Source organism: Macrotis lagotis, chromosome 4 (genome assembly GCF_037893015.1).
Source record: "Macrotis lagotis isolate mMagLag1 chromosome 4, bilby.v1.9.chrom.fasta, whole genome shotgun sequence".
Classification (NCBI taxonomy): Eukaryota; Metazoa; Chordata; class Mammalia; order Peramelemorphia; family Peramelidae; genus Macrotis; species Macrotis lagotis.
Genome location: NC_133661.1, coordinates 124,759,010 through 124,781,595, shown reverse-complemented (window position 1 = coordinate 124,781,595; position 22,586 = coordinate 124,759,010). Strand labels below are relative to the sequence as shown.

At 42.0% G+C, this 22,586-nt stretch overlaps 1 protein-coding gene across 1 annotated transcript; it reads right to left on the bottom strand.

The window, feature by feature from the left end:
• Window positions 1–749: 749 nt before the first annotated feature.
• IDH2 (isocitrate dehydrogenase (NADP(+)) 2) lies at window positions 750–19,861 on the bottom strand. The gene is made up of 11 exons (XM_074234083.1): window positions 19,708–19,861; window positions 11,976–12,067; window positions 9,918–10,083; window positions 6,671–6,831; window positions 6,431–6,574; window positions 5,719–5,855; window positions 5,337–5,488; window positions 3,879–3,991; window positions 3,484–3,581; window positions 2,132–2,224; window positions 750–1,205 (listed from the first exon to the last, which is right to left on the bottom strand). The coding sequence occupies exons 1-11, from the start codon at window positions 19,823–19,825 to the stop codon at window positions 1,118–1,120; spliced, it is 1,362 nt and encodes a 453-aa protein (XP_074090184.1). The 5' UTR covers window positions 19,826–19,861; the 3' UTR covers window positions 750–1,117.
• Between the last annotated feature and the right edge of the window lie 2,725 nt (window positions 19,862–22,586).

Below are 22,586 nucleotides of genomic sequence, written 5' to 3'. Positions count from 1 at the left end.
AGGTGTGCAGTCATCCCCCTAATTCACTGACAGGTCTGAGACCCATAGTTACACTTAAACTGATTTAGCCTACTGCCACGACAGTTTGACAGAATGGGTCACTGTGCATGCTACAGCTTCTTGGGAGTCACAGGTGACAGGTGGACACCGAAAGTGGATAAGCAAGCCCTGAAAAGGGCATAGCAAGCCCTCACATTAAAGCTGCTAGTCTTCCCTGAATACCTTATACATTCCACCAAAGGAGTCTAAGACACAATAAGATTAAAGGTTAAGAACCCTTGTTCTAGAGATATTGAGGGTAAATGTCAAATTCACATGACATAAGTTAGAAAACAGACATGACAAGGAAATAGAAAGAATATAGATCAAAAGAATAAGGCCTTCAGAGAGAACTGGGGAAGTCACTATTCCTTTAATAATTGTTGGGTAGGTGACCTGTATCAGCTCCCCTTGGCATGAAGGGAGGGGAAACAACTGCAGCATCTCTGATATCTCATTTTAATGCCACTTACTGATGAAGATACAGAAGTTGACCTGCTTTCAAGTCATTCAGTCCTAGGGGAGCTCCAGTCTGCTCCTAGAGAGCTGAACTGGTCTGCTCATGGGGTTCACAATATTGCTCATCCATCTGGCCCATTCCATCACCCCTAAGTTTAATCCAAGAAGCTGACAAGAAATGAGCCCTCTGAAAGGACCAATGCACTGCTCATTGCCCTATCCCCAAAAGACAATCACAACAGACAAGCAGCTTTGTAAGGAGAGTTTATAGCTAAATATAGTGCAGTGTGTTCAGAGGATGATACATAAATTACAGAATGTGAAACATCAACTTTGGCTGAGGCAAAACATACCTTATAACTCATACCTCACACACACTTTAGGGGAAAAAATCTTTTAAAAACCCCCCACCCCACCAGTTTATAAAAAAGTATCCCCAGCACATATTTCCTGTTCCAAATTTCTGAGTGAAAGGGTTTTATGGATCCTTCTATGCTGAGGAAGATGGGGGGTGAGGGGGGGGTTAGAGAAGAGGACAACAGGAAAAGCATTAGACCTGCCCACCTCATTCTCCACTCCCACCTCCTGACCTGCAGCCAGAGCTGCTCCCCACCAACATCTATTTCTGGCCCAGGGCTTTGTCTAAGTTCTTCTTGATTGTGTCCAGGAAGTCTTCGGTGTTCAGATAGTGCTCATTCAGCTTCACACTGCAAGAGAGTGTGAACAGAGAGAGTGAGCTTGGAAGAAGCACTTGCCTCACTCAGACCCCTGAAAGCCTAGCAGGAAAAGGGATGATCAATAGAAAGGAGGACCAGCTACCAATGGGGGAAGGAGCCAGGACCAAGCACACTCTCTAAGAAGGATGTGGAAAAACTTCATGCATCATGCTCCCACCCCCATCCACTGGACACTCTGAACCTTTGCTATGACACCTGTGGTTTATCACTGAACAAATACTGAAGGTAACTGAACATTTTTCTGGCATTCAACACATACCTTTCTAAAAAAGTCATACTCAAAGCACAACCTTTATCACAATTCCCTGTGTTTTGTGTACAAGCTGGCTGCCTTGTTAATGGTTCTAGGGAATCAGATGAGCCCTACATCCCCTCCCTGTTCCCTCCCCCCAAGTCCTCACTGACTGGATGGAAGTCAGCAATTTGGATCCTGGAGAGCAGCCTTCTTGTTCCCAAGACTGGTGTGCCCAAAGTCAGAGGAAGAGACTGGCAAGAATCTGACCACCCAGGTTCAAGTAGAGAAAACTTCTGGATGCCACTATAATTTTTCAATATGAGGCACTGGGCAGTCATTTAAAAGGCCAAGTTGTACCAAAGACTTTGGCATTAAAAAAATAACCCAAATAGAAAGGCCTCCAATCATCCATTCTCATAGGGGTCTTGGCACCCTTCTCTGGAGGGTTTAACAACAGTTAAGTCTTAGGACTTAACTTAGGACAAGGACAATGACCATCTCTTCTCTACCCTCAAGTCTCATGGCTCTTATATGGTAATATGAGACTTATGTGTCTATCTGTATCCATCTCTCACCTTTTCCCTCTTCCTCCCCTCTCCTCCTTTCATTCTCTCCTTCCCCAAAAGAATGCCGAAAATTCCTATCAACAAAGTCCACTCACTTGCTTAATCCATGGATACAGCCTGCGAGGTCCTTAGTCATAGCTCCACTCTCTACTGTCTCAACACACACCTTCTCAAGAGTCTGGGCAAATCTGTGGAAGATCATTTTGGGTTAGGTTTCCCAGTTGATCTGGAGTTAAGGACAGGTTTCTGCATCTCCAGGTGAAGATGTTTGTCCTTCACTTTTTTTTTTTTGGTTTTTGCAAGGCAATGAGGTTAAGTGACTTGCCCAAGTTCACACAGCTAAGTAATTATTAAGTGTCTGAGGCTGGATTTGAACTCAGGTCATCCTCCTGACTCCAGAGCTGGTACTCTATCCACTGATCCACCTAGCCACCCCAGTGTCCTTCATTTTTTTTTCTTTTTTTAGGGTTTGTTTTTTTTTGCAAGGCAAATGGGGTTAAGTGGCTTGCCCAAGGCCACACAGCTAGGTAATTATTAAGTGTCTGAGACCGGATTTAAACCCAGGTACTACTGACTGCAAAGCCAGTGCTTTATCCACTGCGCCACCTAGCCGCCCCGTGTCCTTCATTTTCAAAGAAGACCATGACACTAGGCTAACACCAGGGGAGGTGATGCCATGACAATCACATGAATTGGATATGAGTGAAGGGATGCTATGCTCAGTAACCAGTCTCACTTTGCCCTCTAGAGCCATCTGGGTCCAGTGGCCAGATATGAATCAGAATGACTGGAGTTGGCCCTAATTGTGAGGCAATCAGGGTTAAGTGACTTGCCCAAGATCTCACATTTAGTAAAAGGCTATTGTCTGAGGTCACATTTGAATTCAGGTCATCTGGCTTCAGGGTCAATGCCCTATCCACTGTGCTACTTAGCTGCCCTTGTCTCTTGGTAGCCTCATGATCAGGACCCCTGGAGTAAGGGTCAGGTCTGCATACTCTCCTGACTACTATGCTTTTTTATTACTAAGAAGCAATCCTGTGAGTAAGTTATCTGATCCTAGTCAGGGTAAATACAAAAGACTAATTTACAGGGTCAGGCGTTGCCTCTTATGTACCACGTGGGCTGTTTCCTCAGAATTTAGCTGGATTCTCTGACTGGAGACATCATAACAGAATCCTATGGCTCTTTATCCAGGAGAACCTTATTGCAGATCCATGAGAACTTGAAGGCTACTGAAATAGTTACAGAATTATTCCATCAAGAAAATCCTGTAACTGAAGGAAGCTCTCTATAAGCTGCCAGTAAATCATATGGTTAAAAGTGATTTTAGTTCAGTGAGGCCAAAAGCAGGGTTCCAACCAGGGGAGACTGGAAGGCAAAGTAGGAGCTGGGCTCAACCCATGTGCTCTCCGTCACTCTGCCCCTTCTCCCACTGCCCCATGCTCACCTGATTAAGTCCTGGTTACCGTCCAGCTTTCCTCGGTGCTCTAAACCTCTCGTCCAGGCAAAAATGCTGGCAATTGGATTGGTGCTAGTGGGTCGGCCCTGGAAAGAAGGGAGACATGAGAATAAAGGATGGAGGGAATCTTCCTCTCCAAAAAATCCATGGACAAAGGATTAGACAAACAGTCCTAGCCAAAAAATAGGAGATCATGGCACCCACTCTACATGGACATAGGTCACGACTAAACCTTGTTCTGTAGACAGTCATTACAAAGATACAGTCTATGTGGCTCTAGGTCCCTAGCAGTGTCTATTGTTGCTCAGAATCCTTTGTAGGAAGGGGACATTCCCACACAACTCCCTAAGGGATCAGGTTACCCCATTTCAAACTATACTCACCTTCTGGTGCTCTCGGTAATGGCGGGTGACAGTTCCATGGGCAGCCTCTGCCTCAATGGTCTTCCCATCTGGGCAGACCAGCACTGAAGTCATCAGGCCAAGGGAACCAAAGCCTACAGAGTGGAATGAACAGCCTTCTTTCAGCTCCACTTCTGGTTCTTCCCTCCCAATCCACTGACAAATGACAGCAGGGGTAAGATTGTCTTGAGTAACTGTCACTGTCCCCCATATCGCAAGCCAGCCTTCATACCTGACTACAGGGTAAACTTCACCATAATCTCATCTAAACTTTTCTCTGGATCTCTCCTAGTGTCTTGCAGTCCCTTGCACAGATGAGGTGTCTAATAAATGTTGGATGAATTAAATTAGGGAGTGTCACTTCTTGTGCTGTCTGTATCCAATAATAGTATCCAAAAACGCCGCCATTCAACATACTTACCCTACAACTTTATCCCCATTTTTTATGAAAGGATGAAAAGGCACCACCTTTAATATCCTCCCTCCCTCCTATCCATCAGTCCTGAACACCAATCCCCAACTAGTATTTCAGCCTGTCTAAGGCTGAACTTAGGGGACTGAGTACAGCCTCAGGAGGAAGCCCACATGAAACAGCATCAAGAAGAGGAGAAAAAAATATGACCTGGACTGAATACTATCACAAATGGCCAGAAAATTATTTGCCACATTCCAATTTGCTTTTTAGGATATTATACAATATTAAGTTTATCCAATTTGAGATTCCTTTCCTTCCAATACATTCAAGTTAACTGAATATTAAACAACTATAAAGACCTGTGCCAGGGATATTAAGAAAAATGAAGCAAATGCTTGTCCTCAAAGAGTTCACATTCTACATAAACAAAGAAAAGTAAATAAAAGGTAATTTGAGGAGAGAAGAAATTATTAATGACTGAGAGACAGGGAGAGATCAGGAACAGTTTCTTGTAGAATAGAGGTTCTTAATCTGGTATCCATTAACTTATTTTTTTAATATTTTGATAATTGCATTTTCATAGAATTAGTTTTCTTTGTCATCCTATTTATTTATATGCATTTGAAAAACATCATTCAGGGTAAGAGCCCTTGCCTTAGAAAGTCAAATTTGAGCTAAACCTAGGAGGAAGATGAGTATTTTAGGAAGCAGAGGTTAGGAGGAAGTGAGACTATAATCCAGGAATGGGGAGGGGGGGTTGGAGGTAGAAGAGGGAGAAAGAGAAATGGAACCCTGAGTTAAGGGAACAGCTAATAAGTCAGTTTGCCTGGAATGTAAGGTGGATAAAGGGGAGTAGTATGATGTCAGCAGAGATAGATAAGTGGGAGTTAATTTGTAGAAGAGTTTAAATACCAATTACACTTGGCCTGACTTCTTGTCAACTCCCAAGATGAAGTCTCACCAATACAGACCTCTGATCATAGCCCCGTAGCCTAGAAGCCCTGTTTGTAACACCTTCAACATACCCTGGGCTAGTATATCAGACTGCACGTCGCCATCATAATTCTTGCAGGCCCAGACAAAACCACCTGAAGACTTGAGTACTTGGGCTACCATGTCGTCAATGAGTCGGTGTTCATACCAAATCTTGTTCTTGTCAAAATCTGTCTTGTAGTGCCTGTGGAGGCAGAATGTCTGTCATGGAAGGAGGAAGTGTGATGAAACCAGTAAACCCGGGGCTGAGTTCAAAGAGGGGAAAGTAAGTAAAATGGCCTGACATTGTGGCCATCAAAAGAGCCACTAAGCCAGAGAAGACTTGAAGGGGAGAGTCTTGCCTTCATTTACAAAGGAGTTAATAACAAGGATGTTTAAAAAGAACAATGAAGACGCCTCACAGAGACACATTACTTGTCAAAGATTTCCTGGAAGATGTCTTTGAAGCGACCATCATAGGCCTTTAAGATGGTGTTCTTGGTGCTCATGTAGAGGGGCCACTTCTTCTGGATGGCATACTGGAAGCAGCTATGTGCAAAACCTGAGATAGACTGCAAGAACAAAGATCAACCCCTCAGCTTGGGCTTCTTGGTGAGCACTGTTCAAAACTGAACTACAGCCCAGTAATTCCCCTTTTACCCAGCGGGCCCAAAGCAATTGTGTTCAAGATTGGATAATAGATTCTGGATATCTGAGAATGAAGATTTATCTTGTTTCTAAGAGGAGCTTGCCTTTACACCCTACCCATCCCTGCTCCTTAAAGGCAGACTATGACAGAAAGAAAATCTTTACTTCCTAGGTCAGGAAGAATTCAGTCTTGAATTCCATATATTTAAACTCTCTCTCTGTCCATAGATCAAGAAAGATCAAACCCCCAAAATGAACCAGGGAGGCAATGTAATTCAAGATTCTGTGAGAAAAGCATGTTCTTTGGAGTTAGTGAACCTAGATTCAAATCCTGCACCTGATGTGTACTACCTGAATGACCTTGAGCAAACCACTTAATCTCTGCAGGCCTCAATTGCCTCACCTAAAAAATGAAAGGAAAGAGGAGACCAGGGACCCAAAGACAGGAATGTGAGGAGAAGGACATGGGACAGTGTTCATTCTGAGAAGTGATTCTTACCTCATCAGTGTTGTACATGCCCATGCCCACACCTCCGGCAGGGAAGTTGAACACTTGCCATTCCTTTACACCACTGCCATCTTTTGGAGTAAACACCATCTTGAAAGTGCCCGCCTTATCTACAACAAAGTCTGTGGCCTTGTACTAGAGCAGAAAAAACATAATTTAGTCACCTGGGCACCAAGAAGAGACAACCTTCTCCTGGGCTGACCCAACCTCCACTTTCCCCTGTTTTACTACCTGATCACCATGTGCATGCCTGCCAATCGTGATAGGTTTTGTCCAACCAGGAACAAGGCGGGGGATGTTTTTGCAGATGATCGGTTCCCTGAATACTGTTCCCCCTAAAATGTTCCTTATAGTCCCATTGGGACTTTTCCACATCTTCTTTAGCTTGAATTCTGTAGAAAAAAGCCAAAATAAGCAGCTGGGAGATTGTGGCCATGATAGGCCAATTCATTAAACCCAATACTTTCCAGACAAAACCAGTTTGGTCAAACCTAACAGGAAGGCCAAAAGTGGTTTTGTGTGATTATAAATTTAGAGTTGAAAAGAATTTGAAGAATCATCTGAGGGGTGGCTAGTTGGCACAGTGGATAGAGCACCAGCCCTGGAGTCAGGTGTACCTGAGTTCAAATTCCAGCCTCAGACACTTAATAATTACCTAGCTGTGTGACCTTGGGCAAGCCACTTGCAAAAAAAAAAAACAACTAAAAAAAATCATCTGAGCCACCTATACTCTCTCTCCATACTCATTTTACACATAAAGAAGCTGAGAGGTCTGGGATAATGAAGGGACTTGGCCAAACTAGTAGCTTATAGGGCAGAGTTTCAAAACCCAAATCCCCTGACTAAAGTCAAGGGTCTTTCCAACCACCATACAACTTCCTGGAATCACAGGCAAGGGAGGGAAAATTCTATCTTAAGCAAAAGGGCATAGGAAAACTAAGTGGGTAAAGATATTAAGGAAATGGATTAGGTGGATAGGGAACAAGTGAAGTTATGTCAAAGGTGGGGGGGTGTATATACATCAACTATGAGGGGTAAAAACTGAAAACTTTCTGAGATTCTTTTATTTATAGAAGTGATTCAGGTCTGAGGAACCTGGTCGTGGAGACATGGATTTAATAAGAAACAGACCAAGAAGTCACAGTAGTCAAAACTGTTGAACTGATGCTCACATGCTTGCACTCTCTCCCCCTCCCTCCCTTCCCTCCACCCCCACCCCCCACCTCTTGGTTTTTGCAAGGCAATGGGATTAAGTGACTTGCCCAAAAGTTACACAGCTAGGCAATTATTAAGTGTTGGAGGTTGGATTTGAACTAAGGCCTCCTGACTTGAGGACTGGTGCTCTATCTACTTCTGCCATTACCTGCCCTGCACTGGCTCTCTTAATTCAAAAAGAATCAAATAAGATATTTACAAAGAACACATTATTATTATAGTTACTAAAATATAACTTTTACATGTAATATTAACCTGGATAGAGATGCAATCAATTGAGAAGTGCTTATTAAGTCCCATTCTTTACTAGGCACTAGGGGATACAAAGGAAGCAGTTGTGTGGTTCACTGGGTCTGGAGTCAAGAAGACCTGAGTTCAAATCCAGTCACAGACACATACTAATTGCATGACCTTCAGCAAGTCAGCTAATCTTTGTTTGTCTTAATCTGCTGAAGAAGGAAATGGCAAACCACTTTGCCCAGATATGGACCACAGGATCATGAAGAATTAGATATGACTGGACAACAAAGGGACACAAAAGACAAAAAGGAAACAATACCTACTCTCAAGGAACTTATATTCTGTAATGTGATAATAATAATAATATAATATAGCAAACACAAACACACACATATATATATATATATGTAAAATATATATCCTCTAATAGAAGAGGAGACTACAGTATCTATGTAATACATACAGGATCACTACACACAGGGAGATAGGACTATAAAAGTTAACCACATATAAGCAAAATGATACACCAGAAACAGAGCAAGTAGCCAGATAAAAGAAGGTTGTATCATACTATTATGATTACTATTAGTTATTATCATTACTTCTAAGTATAAACATCATGATATGATGGAAATGTGTGTGAAGGGGAAGTCAGAGGCCTGAGTTTCTAGTACTGGCTTTGCCACTATTATAAGCAAGGCACTTACCCTTTCTGAGCATCAGTGTCCTCACCTGTAAAATGAAAGGGTTGGACTCGATATTCTACAAAGGTCCTTGCTAGCAGCAAAATTTTATTTTTCTTAACAAATTCCCAAATTTTTCTTAAACTAATTCATTAAGAATTAAAATTAATTAATTAAAATAAATTAATTCAAATTAAAACGCAAACAATTTTTCTTAATGAAGTCTCATTTTTAAGTGATAGTTGATCTGACAAAATGCTGCTGCTCCATCCACATCCACCACCACCAACCATGTCCACCAATGCCTCATTATCACATAGCATGGTCACCATTTTTGAAGCACTTAAGAAAGCTTCTTAACACACAGACCAGTCCTTTGCCTGAGTTCCAGGGTTTCCCTATCCCCTGTAGGATTAAAGACTCCGGCTTTTTAAAGCCTTTCATGGTCCAGCTTCGTCATGCACTACTCTCCTTTGGACATTCCATATCTTTTCAATCAAAGTGAATTGCTTGCTTCTCCTAGCTCCATATCTTTTCCTTGGCTGTTCCCCAAGCTTGGTACTTATTCCTTCTCACCTCCTCCTAGTAGAAATTTTAACTTCTTTTTTTTCTTTCTTTCTTTCTTTTTTTTTTAAGGTTTTTTGCACGGCAAATGGGTTTAAGTGGCTTGCCCAAGGCCACACAGCTAGGTAATTATTAAGTGTCTGAGACGGGACTTGAACCCAGGTACTTCTGACTCCAGGGCCGGTGCTTTATCCACTGTGCCACCTAGCAGCCCCCAATCTTAGCTTCTTTCAAAGGCCAGTTCAAGTTCCACTTTTTAGAGAACTATCTTGATCCCCTCAGTAGCTAGTTTTCTCCTCTCCTCTGTAAATCACTATTTTTTGTTCTGTCTATGTAATAGATATATTGGCCATTGAGCTTCCAGGCTTTAAAACATGTAAACCTGAAATCTGAGTATGTCCCAAGATCTGAAACTTCACAGGTTTTTATTCTGCCATTACATGTATAGGTTACATTTACTTTTCAGTATAAAAATGAGAATAAATTCCCTTGACTCTTTTTTGTCTTTGCATATCTAGCACTTAACACCATAGGCATTTTTAATAAAATGCTTACCGAATAAATATGATATTTACATTCACCATATTGGAAGATATGAGAAAACTGAGGACGAGGGAAAACGAAATAGCTTATCTAAGGTCACACAGTTAATGAGTCACAAAATCAGGATTAGAACTTTAGCCTGACACTCCTTCACCAAAGTATAAACGTGGGCTCCATATCCATTGGAATCAATAGCCCCATTTCCTCCATTTATGTACATAAAACCTAGATACCTTCTACACGGGCTTCATCTGGAGTGATGGTAGCGCACTTGACAGCCACACTATATTTCTGAGTGGCTAGTGCTGAGTCAATGGTGACCTGATCATCTGTCTGGTCACGATGTGGGAGCCCCAGGTCAAAGTATTTGAGTTGTATGTCCACATGAGGTAGGATGAGCTAGGAAAAAAGAGACACTTCACTTAAGGCAAAGAAAAAGAGAACACAATGAATGGAGAGCTATAAGGATAGCTTAAGGATATAAAGATATTAAAGAGTGAGATTTCTCTTTGTGGGGAAGGGATGATTATGTTTACTTTTACAATAAAATTATTGTAGTAATATAAAAATAAATACTTTTAAATTTTTTTTAACAAGGCAATGGGGTTAAGTGACTTGTCTAAGGTCATACAGCTAGGCAGTTATTGTTGAGTGTCTGAGATTACATTTAAACTCTGGTCCTCCCAACTCTAGGGCCAGTGCTCTGTCCACTGCACCACCTAGCTGCCTAATTTTTAAATAATATTTTATTTTTTTCCAATTATATACAATAGTTTTTTGGAGGTTTTTTGCAAGGCAATGGGGTTAAGTGACTTGCCCAAGGAATAGTAGTTTTTCATAAGGTTTGGAATTTTACAATTTTTCCCTTACCCTCCCTTCTGTCCCTCCATCCCCCCACAGAAGGCAGTTTGATAATCTTTACATTAATCAAAATTGACTGTGTTAGGGCAGCTAGGTGGCACAGTGGATAGAGCACCGGCCCTAGAGTCAGGAGTACCTGGGTTCAAATCCGGTCTCAGACACGTAATAATTACCTAGCTGTGTGGCCTTGGGCAAGCCACTTAACCCTGTTTGCCTTACAAAAAAAAAAAAAGGAAATATGATAGCACCATCATGGAAGACAGGAATGGAAAGTCAGGTTTTTTGGTTAGCTAGCCCTGCAATTGTTCATTGCTGCTGTATATTCAATACGGAAAATCATTCAACTCCCTGCAGTTGTAGCCCATTCACCAAACTGGGGAGCAATGTGGTAAAGAGGACATAGCACTGCTCTGGGGTCAGAGAACTGAATTCAAAGCTTACCTTGAATGCTAACTTCTTGGACATGTCACTTAACTATCTTTGGCCTCAATTTCTTTCTTCATTTGTAAAATGAAGGGTCAGACGAATTGCTCTCTGAGGTCCCTTCTAGCCCATCCTAACCATGAACTGACTCTGTAAACCCAACCAACGTGGTCTGGCTCCTACAAACTCCAGAAAAGTCTCAAGTGCTTCATCATGACTTCTCCAAAGCCACTGGGGGTGGAAGGGAGGATCCAAAAGCTGACAGCTCCTAACAGTTTGCAATATTTGGGCCCAGTAACCAACTGAGTGGGTGTCACTGAAGAACAAGATTCCCTAAGTTCAGAAAGGCTGATCGTTAGAAGATCAGCAATGAGGGTATGTGAGTTTTTTTCTGATCACACCTACTCATGCACTATAGTAGAAAGAACAACTGTGATTTGCATCAGCAGAAGGAGAACTCACATCAACAAAATCATGATTATTATTATTATTATTATTATTATTATGAGGCTGTTAGCTGGCACAGTGAATTGAGCATTGAGACTAGGGTCAGAAGACTTAAGTTCCAATCTGGTCTCAGATATTCTAGTTGTGTGACCCGGATCAGTCACTTAACTCCTCTGTATGCTTCAGTTTCTTCATCTGTAAAATAAGAATAACAGCAACTACCTCCCAAGGTTGTTGTGAGGACCAAATAAAATAATTTTTGTAAAGTATTTAACAAAGTACCTGAAACATAGTAACTGCTTTATAAATGTTACCTATCATCATCATTATTATTGTTGTTGTCTTTTAATTCCCACAAGGTCTAAGAAACAGTGCTCAAGTATTATTGCCTAGAGACAGGAAGGGCAGATGACCTGTCCTTCAAGACAATGGATGTGAGTTACATAAAAACAAAGTGGAAAAGGTGCTGGGGCTGAGCCAGGTTCCTCAGGTTTGCACCTATGGTGATATTCCTGAGGCTAATTACCTTCTGAAGGCAAACACACAAGAAGAACAGCTACCTTTTCTTTGATGAACTGCCAGATGATGCGAGTCATCTCATCTCCATCCATCTCCACCACAGGCTTGTCCACCTTGATTCGTTTATCTGCATCTAGAATCCCATCACATACACACACAATCAAATACGCTGGAGAGCAAAGTGAGCCCTACTTCTCATTCTCCTATTCCTGGCAACTGCTGTCCAGGTTCAAGAAGACAATCCTCATCCCATACAAGCAAGAGCTACAGAGAGTAAAAACAGCTCATCCTGACAACACCAAAGTCTGGATAATATACCCTCCTAGCAGTCACCCTGAAAGGAAGCCACAACCTGTTCACCCTTTCCCCAATTGTTGGGCATCCCCTTAATTTCCAACTCTCGACTACCACAAAAAGAGTTGCTATTAACATTTTTGTACATGAGTATGTTTTTCTCTTTTTTTATGATCTCTTTGGGATAAAGACCTAGTAGTGATATTGCTAAACCAAAAGTTATGCAGTTTTACAGTCCTTTGGGAATAATTACAAATTATTTTCCAGAATGGTTGGATCATTCACAACTCCACCAACAGTATATCAGTATCCCAGTTTTCTCACATCTCCTGCAATATTTATCATTTCCCTTTCCTAGCCTCTGACACAGTAGCTGTGTGACATTGTGCAAGACATTTAACTTCTGCACTCCTTAATCCACTGGAGAAGGAAATGGCAAAGCATTCCAGTAACTTTGCCAAGAAAACTTCATGCACAGGATCAGCGAGCTATCACTCACAAGGTCATGAAGAGTCAAACACAACTAAATGACCAAAAATACAAAATAATATATTTCCTTTGTAGTTTTATGTATTTTAAAAACATTATTTTCTGAGAAGGGGTTCACTGGATTCATCAGACTGCCAAAGGGGTCCATGACACAATCCCTGGAGAGCTATCATTTTCCCTAACTTTTCTTGAAGTCAAATCTCTAAACATATATAGCTCAGGAATTACAGAAAGGTTTTAAAGATGCTAGAGGTCTTGTAATCATAAAATAGTTTTTTCCTTGTGATAATAAAGTCAAGTAAAATAAACTCATACTGGTCATGCCCAAAAAATGTGCATCTCATTCCGTAAATTACGCCATCCTGTTTCTGCCAGGAGGTGGCCAGCTTTCTTTGTCATCTGATCTTTGGAATCATGGTTAATCATTGCAGAGACCAGAATTCCTAATCCTTTCAAAATCATTTGTTTTTACAATCTTATTGTATTAATATAAACTGCTTTCCTGGTTCTCCTAACATCACTCTGCATCAGTTCATACCAGTTTTCCCAGGTTTCTCTGAAATGGTCTTTTTTTTTTCTTAAGAGCACAATAATAGCTTTCCATTATATTCATATACCATTTCCCAACTGAGAGGCACTCCTTAGAAGTAGTCCTTTATAAGTACAAAAAAGAATTGCTATAAATATTTTTTATACAAATAAGACCCTTTCTTCTTTCTTTGGCAAATATAGAATTCTCAAGCTGGAAAAATCCTTAGAGATCACCTAGTCCAACCCTCTTCCTTGACAGATGGGAAAGAGACACCTAGAATGGTTTATCAACTTGCCCAAAGCCCTAAGTAGCTACTTAGTGTCTCAGTAAAGGCTAGAATCCAGGTTTCAGTCTCTCTGTTGCTTCTCTTCCATTTTTTCCTTGCAAGTCCTCTCATGAATTAATTTGGATTTTTTGGTTTATTTTATTTATTTTTAATGTTACAATTTTTCCCCCTAATCTCACTTCCCCCCCACCCCCCACCCCCAAATGCAGTCTGTTAGTCTTTGAGTTGTTTCCCTCATGAGTTAATCTGACAGCAGTCAATCAAAAAATAATCCTCCTTTTCCCTTCCCCAAGCAACAGAAAAAAAAATCAGCTAGGGTTTAAAAACCCTATATTGTTGAGGGTCACTCTGGGACATGACATAGTGGTTTTAGATTCTGGCTATGCTCCAGTCATTCAGCAAATGTGGGCGCTAGTCACAATAATTGTTATAGCTAAATTCTTTGCAGGGTTCTTTGTCTTGTGAGAACAGAGAGTCTGAAACATACAGGACTAGGTCTCACAACAATAGGATCAGAGTTACCATGACCAAAAGAGTACACATACTTAAGCCAGGTTTACATGCATTCTGGCCCAAGGCAAGAGGTCATCCAGATGACCTAAAAAGGTTTGCCTTTGTGCTTTAGTTGCTTAATCTGTGAAATGGAAAAAGAGTATTTGCCCTCCAACTTCATGGGAATTTATCAAAAATAAATGAGAGTCTCAGAGGACTAATGAAGCATATTATCCCACTCCAAAGAAAGAATTAATGATATTGACTGAATACATACTGAGGCAGGAAATTTTTCACTCTTCTTTCATTTTTTCTTTTATTTGAAATAACTAAAATAGAAATGTTTTACATAATTGCAAATGTATAACCGACATCTGATTACTTGCTATATCAGAGAGAGGGGAAGGAAAGGAGGGATAGAATTCAGAACTCAAAACTTAAAATAAAATTTCTTTTAATTGAAAAAGTTAAAAAAACAAATGAGAGGAAATTGAGAACATGAAATTGAGAATATGAAGTTCAAGCTTCCTAGGAGATTCTAAATTCAAGGTGATAGATGTGCAATGATCTCTAGACATAGCATTGCATAAGTTCTGTCATCTTCTTGGAAAGCATCTGGGATAAAATTACATAAGTGAAAAAGAACTTGGAAGAAGAGAGCCAATGCAAAATCTGGCCAGCTAGGAATTTTTTTTAATACTGTCCAAATGAAACATAAGGTTTTCAAAAATCATTCTTATTCCTGAGCAAAGCTTCAGAATCAAAGCTAGGTAAACTGGAGATAGATTTCCCTCATTTGGGGCAAATAGAAGGGAGAAAATACAACCATATTTACATATAGAAACATATAGGAAAAGACAGGACCTGAGAGTTTCTGAAAGAACACCCTTTTTGTTAGGTGCTTCATAAATGACTTTTGAAAGTCATGATGCATAAGGGTAATGTAATTTATTACTGTGTGAATACAGAGAAACAAAGAAAAACATTTGAATTGATACAAAGTGATCAAATGCAGAACCAGAGAAACAAAATAGGCCATGATTCCAACATGAACCACAGAAGAATAAAAATTGAATTCAGTAAAATTATAAAGACCAAGATTGACTCTAAAGAAAGCTACATGAAAATGTACTTTGCCTCCCTCTTTTACAGAGATAAGGGACCATAGATGTGGCACAATGAGTCTTTTTCCAATATGTGGTATATGTGACATAAGGGAATGGAGGGGAAAGGAAGAAAATATTTTAAAATGTAGGTGATAAATAAAAATAAAGGTATCAGTAAAATTTTTTAAAAAGAAAACAAGTTTTAAAATGAATGAACTCAGCTGCTGCTGTTTGTTCTTTGTTCTCAAAGAGGAATATGACATCAGAGAAGGGATGCCATGACAAGCATGTGAATTGGATTGAAGTAAAGGAGGGCTGTGCAGTCACTTTACTCCCTACCCAAGATGGAATTTTTATACACAAAGGTATCTGCAATGAAGATGGTAAAGACTATTTATCATTCTCTCTGCCTCCATCTTTTCCCTCTCCAATCTATCATCCATACACAACTGCTATATTGATATTCCTAAAGCAAAAGTCTGACTCAGGCTGCCCTGCTCCAGAAGCTTTGATAAATCAGATTATCTAACATTGAATATACTTATGCTTTTGAAAACAATTTAGAGCAATAGAAAAAATGAGGGGCTTGAATAAAATTAAGTGTGTGGTGGGTTGATTTTTACAGGAGGGAAAAATCGGAGAAAGTAAGCAGGAGTTTTGGTATGGCTCTCTCTTGCTTCTAGGATAAAGTACAAATTCGAGGATGAAATAGCCAGCATTTATCTATCAATTCAAGGTTTGCAAAGTGCTTCACAAACATATCATTTTATCTTCACAATAACTAGAGCTAAGTGCAATCATTATACCCATTTTATAGGTGAGGGCACTGAAGGAGACAGACTTGTCCAGACTCACAGAACTAGAAGTGTCAGCGGTCACTTTTGAACTCTGGTCTCCCTGCCTTCCAGGTTAGCCCTCTCTACCCGGGATGCTCCCTAGCATTTAACCCCTTCTCAATCTAATTTTGGCTTAGTTTATTTTAAACATTACTTTCCTTTAAGCATGTTAGACTCCAGCCAAATTGTTCTCCCAGCTGTTCTCTATATATGGAATTCCATCTCCCATCTCTGTTGCTCCAGTATCTGCAATTTGCTTTCTCTTTACACTCACCATTTAACATCCTTATCTCTCTTCTAGGCTCAAATCAAGTACCACCTCTTAACAGGAGGCTTTAAAAATTCTCCTGGTAGCTAATTTATTTTGTAATCTATTTTGTAATGTATCTATATTTACTTTTCTATGTATATCCTCACTGTGCCCCCACCCCCAACAGAATATAGGAAGCACCTAAAAGGCATTGACAGTTTTACTTATCTTTGTACTCCCAGCACCTATAGCAGAATGCTTGGTGACATGGACCTCCCCAAAATAGGAGAAGATATATCCTTCCCACACCTTTTCAGAGGCAGGAGATTGACAAGTAGGAACCACTGTACATACTTTCAGATTTGTTTTTTCCAATGTATTATTTGGTTTTGCTGTCCCTCTTTTTTTTTTTTTTTTGCTTTGAAAAACTGTTAAATGGGATGGCTTTCTGGCAAGAAAGAGGAATATATAGGGAAATTTAGATTCTTTAAAATAATTTTTTTACTATTTTGAAAATGTTGTATGATGAAATGAATGAACTATCCCTGCTCTGAGATCATTTGTCTGAAATTTCCTATTCACAGAGAGTTCACACTAAGCAACACCTAGTGAAGCAACAGTTGTCCTTATCTACTGGATATAATCCAAAAGAGAAATCAGCTCAGACCTGGGGTGAGGGGTGGGCCACAAATGTATAGCCTATCCCATCTGAGCCCATCTAAACAGTTCCTCTCCTTAAGCCACATCACCACTGGGATTCAGAAAAGCTTGGAAATTGGAGGGGCCCTGAAGAGGAGGGGGCAAGGTGAGAAAATAAGGAGTCCTTGGGGGGGGACTGCTTAAGACAGTTCTATATGCCTAAGTTTAATATGTCTAAGTTTAAACTGAACTACTCCCCTCCTTTCCGGAGGGAATTCTCTGAATTTAGCCATAAAGCATCAAGCAAGTCTCAGTTCTGGGCTATATATACATATATCCAAGACCTATTCTGTTGAAGTATGAGAAAAAAGCAACACCATGATCATGCAGCAAAGAGATGATGCCGTTTACATCCAGTCAAAATGAAACCAATGCCTGCAAAAAAAAAAAAAAGGATTCTGCTACCAGGCTACCTTCACCCCAAGACTTGATGAACCTTCTTTTAAAACACCTGTCCCAAACACCTGCAAAAGCATAAGATATTGATTCACCGATATTCTGTCTCAATATTGGCAATAAGAAATATATTTATAGATCATTGTTATCTCCTCTTCTCAATTTAATCAAAGTCTTGGGATAAACCCAAGATACCCTGGAGGAACATAAGCTCCTTGAGATCAGGGACTATCATTTGGGTCTTTGGAAGCCCAGTTCCTAACATATCCTAGACACTAAATAAATATTTGCTGAGTTGAATGAACTTTCCTAATATCATCTTAATGATCAACCATGATGGCTTCCTGAAGATGGTCATTCAATTGTCCAGTCTTTTGATGAATAAGTGTTTATTAATTGCCTACTTTGGGCCAACTGTGATAAAAGTTCCAGATACCAAAAAAAGAAGAAAAAAACACTGAGTAGGAGGAAGAGTAGAAAAGTATAAGAAGAATGGAAAGGTAGGAAAGGCCAGGTTGTAAAGATCTTTCAAATCCAGAGAATTCTCTATTTCTTCTTAGAATTAGCAGAAAGACACTGGGTTGAATGAATACTGGGGGTACTCTAGGCAGCTTATAGTTTGGCAGCTTATATTTCTGGTTTAGATCAGATGGTGAGGCTTTGGGGAATGAAATTTTCTTCATACTTATGAAAGTATAATCTTGAAATTCTCTCACTTCCACTGGATTTTATTGAGGATGGTGCCACAGGGCACTTTTTGTTTGAGAAAAGGGGAACATTTAGAATATGTGGTCAGTTGGAACATGCAAACCTGGCCATATAGTGTCAGAAAAGTCTTAAGGTGTGAATGTCCTTTTCTCCTCTAGATTCTAAGGAAGCAGAACCACACCCAAAGCATGAGGAGTTTTGGTCAGCTGTAGGGCCACCCAGTTAAACATTACCTCTTTTCTCCAGGTAAGGCCCAATCCATTTCTTTTGTCCATTCTGGCTCACAGTCCAGTGATTAATGACTAGGTCAGGTTCATGAGTTTCCTTAATATGGAAACCCCACCTGTTCCTTTTATCATTTCTACTACCAGGAAAATACAGTAAAAAAATTAGATTTGGCCCCAATGACATTCCCAGTCACCTTTTTCTGGTGATGGAGAGAGTGAGGCTAGGGGGATGGGGATGAGGTAGGAAGAGGTTAAAAAGAAGTCCATTATTTTTCTTCAAGAGGATCTGCTTTTTCCTCTTCCTTGTCTTTATTTCTGACTACTGAGTGTGATTTCCAAGAAGGTAGCCTCCAGGACAGCCTGCTGTCTCCTATGACACATTCAAATTCATTTCTAATAACAGGCTGACATTCTCTGAGACTCTGTGTGTCTATCTTAAGAGGGAGGGGAGGGGAAATAGCAGAGGAAAGTGAGAAGAGAGGTCGAGAAGGGAAGTATTGGGTAAGGCAGCCAAAGTAAAACGTCTCAGTAAAAGAACAAGGGATGGTTGGGGCCGCCAGCCAATCTTCAAGAAATACCAGTTTTCTATATTACAATTTTTAAACAAAAAAAGGGGGGGGCGGGAAACTCTCCTTCCCTGTAGAGCCTTCTACTAAGAGGGCCCAGAAACAGCTAACTCCGGTCTAAAATCTGCTCTCCTATGGGAAGAGAGAGGTCTGCAGACTGCCTAGAGGAAAGGGCAGACGCAGCTGGGCTTTGGGGAGCAGCTGGGACTGACCCTCCGGCCTCTCAGCTGCTGCGGGGGGCCCCAGGGGCCCAAGCGGCAGCTGCTTCCCTTCGTGCTTTGAGTTCGCCAGACCCTGGGCCTCTCCCCGGCTAAGTGTGGGGGGCTCAGGCACCCAGAGTTTAAACCCGGAAGCCTCAGCAAGCGTATCCCCTCGTGTAGCCCGGCCGGGAGGTCCAGGGTCATCATTTTTAAACTGGGGGGGAGGGTCATCAGGCCCAACCACTCTCCTAAAAGAGGAGAAAACAGACCCAGAAAGATCTGCGACTGGTCTGAGAACACAAAGACCTGGCAAAGCCCTAAGGCCACTGTTCAGCCGCTGCGGTCGGCCTGCCCAAGGGCTCGGGGCCCCCCAGGCGGAGGTGGCGGGGGCCAGGGGTGCCCCTGGCGAGCGGAGCTGGCCCGGGAGCCACCAGTTGCTGCTGCCCTTCAAGTTCCTGCCCCTCGGGGGAATTGGGGAGGAGGCGGGGAGCCCTAGGGGAGGCAGAACCCGCAGGCGGGGCATCCTCTGCGCGGGACCCCCCCCCCCCCCCGTGCCCGCCGCCAGCCGCTCCCGGGCCCGCGCCCAACCCCCCCCCCCCCCGACGTGGACCCTCCCTCCGGAGCCCGCCACGTCCCCGGGCCGGGCCGGCGCGGAGCAGCCCAGCCGGGGCCCCGGCGGCCCCGCCACTCACAGTTGCGCCGCGGCTGCCCTCCTGGCAGGCTCAGGGCCGCCGGGGCCAGGGCCGCCGGGGCTCTGCCCGGGGCCGAGGGTCCGCAGAGGGAGCGCACGACGCGCAGGTAGCCCGCCATCCCGGAGGCGCCGCAGGAGCCGAGCTCTGGGCCGGGCTGGGGGCCGCGCGCGGGCTGCGGCGGGGCGGGCGAGGAGAGGCGCGGCCTCGGCCGCCCATTGGGCAGCGGGCTCGGGGGCCGGGGCGGAGCCCGGCCCGGGGCGCGCGGGCAGCGCTGTCGGGCTGCGGGGAGCTGGGCCGCGCTTTGTGTGGGGCTCGCCCGGCGCCCCGCCCGGCCGCCTCCCGCTCACCGCCCCCCGTTCCCAACCTGCTGCCCCCCTCCCTCTCGGGACTCTTGGGCGGGATTCATTCCTTCTTGCTACCTTTTTTTTCTAAGATTTTCTTTATTTTGAGTTTTACAAAGGGATTTCGTTGCTAAGGCTGGAAATCCCCTTATTTTAAATAAAGTCTGGGGAAAAGTGCGCGCGCACATACTGCCACTGTCCGCAGCATAAAAATCAAGCCTCGAGAGGGTCGTGGTATATTTTAACCAAAAAACCTCCCCATGTTGGAGTGGTGTGAGGGCCTTTGTGTTCAGCAGACCGGACCGGTTCCTGGGACTCTGGCTGCGCCTTCCTCTCTTCTAGCAGTTTCTTGAAAGGAGAGACCAGCTTGGGATGGGAGACAGCGGCTCTGCTGCAGACCTTCACCTTCCTGCCGGCCGCTTCTCTTCCAACGCCTTTGTGTCTCCCTGTTTTCTCTTCCCAAGCCCCAGCCTGGAGGCTGCTTGCCCTCACCACCCCATCCTTCTGTAAGTGTTGCCAAAGGCAGTTACAGTGTTTGACCTTGGATAAGCAACATCAAAGCGGAGCAAAATTGAACAGCTCCCAAGAGCAGCTACTGAGTTGGCTTTGGGGTCCAAAGGGAGCACAAGGGACCAGGGTGAGGCATGATCTGGGATGAATAGGGAGCCGCCGGCCTTGGGGCCACATCCGGGGTGCGTGGGGGCGTGTGGCGCCGGGACCAGAACACTGAGCCAAGTCAAGACACAAAAAGTCAGACTTTCTATTCAATTTTTTTTGGGGGGGGCTCACCTAGACAGGTGCTATCTCTCGTGACTTTTCAGTACCTAGTCTAGGATTCTTGATGTCCTCAATCAAAAGGAGGTTAAACTCTCAAGAACCACAAGTGACCTCTAGCAATGAACTTGGCTGTTGGCCGGTCATTTAACTTCCCTGATGCTCAGTTTCCTTATCTGTGAAACAAGGTTCTTTGCCTAGATGATCAATAATTTCTGATCACAACCATTCATTTAATTCTCACTTTGGACTCACTATGCCCATCGAATTAATTTCAAACTCAAAGTGTGGTATTCATAGTCCTCCATAATACAGTTCCAAGTTGCCTTTTGAACCCTATCTTCATAGATGTTAATAAATCTTAATAAACTTATGTTGAATTGAATTACTGGATTTCCCAACAGTCCTTTACACAGTACCATTTGATACAATCAAACTAGACTTCACTTGATATTCCTATGTACATGCTGTCCTTCCCCACACCCATGCCTTTCATCATGTTGTTCCTTCTGCCTGGAATGATTATACTCCCTCCCTCTATTTTCTTCTCTCTGTTCATTGAAATTCTATTTATCCAACAGGACTTAGTTTCTTATTTCAATAAAAAGATTGAGACCATTCACTTCTTTTCCTTCCTCTCCTCCCCCCTAACTCCCACTTCAGTCCTCTTGGTTATAGAAGAGGAGTCTCTATGCCTCTCTGAAAATGATCCCTCTATTATGAACTCCTTTGCCTTTTACCTCCCCTAGAATCTTGCTTCAGCTGTCTTCCCTACTTGTTTCTGCATTTTCTTTTAAATTCATTAATAAAAATGCATCCTGGCCCATTGGATAGAGAGTTGATATCAGTCAAAAGAACCTGAGCTCAAATCCTGATACAAGTGATAAATTGTTTAATTTCTATGACCTTCATTCTCCATAACTGTGAAACAAAGACCTTGACAACTCTCTAAGACAATGAATTTGAGAGCAGGTGCTGATTTGCATTGATGGAGAGGTTTTCCTATATCAAGTCCAGTCCAAAATTAAAAAGATTTTATTGATGTTTTTCATTCTTTATACTTTAGTCATTTCCAATACATCTGCTAATCCACAAAACATTCCCCTTTAAACCCCTTACGTAAAACCAACCAACACAAAGGAACATACAACAATCTATATCATAGTAATCCAGGAAAGAAGTATTTTTCTCAGTCTTCCTCTCTCACTAAGATTGGTCATTATAATTTATCAAGGCAAATCTGCCCTGTAGTATTGTTTCTATTTACATAATTGTGGGTATTTTATATATATATATATATATATTTATATTTATATTTATATATTATTTATATATTTATATAATATACATTTTTCTTCTTAGTTCTGTTAAATTCACTTTAAATCAATATGATTTACAATTCTCATTTTTCTAAAGTCATTACACTCATTATTTTTTTTGAAAGATTTTATTTATTTTGAATTTTACAGTTTTCCCCTAATCTTGCTTCCCTCCCCCCACCCCCACAGAAGGCAGTCTGTTAGTCTTTACATTGTTTCCATGGTATACATTGATCTAAGTTGAATGTGATGAGAGAGAAATGATATCCTTAAGGAAGAAAAATAAAGTATAAGAGATAGTAAAATTACATAAGATAAGTTTTTTCCTAAGTTAAAGGTCTTTGGTCTTTGTTTAAACTCCACAATTCTTTCTCTGGATACAGAAGGTATTCTCCATCGAAGATAGCCCAAAATTGTCCCTGATGGAATGAGCAAGTCCATCAAG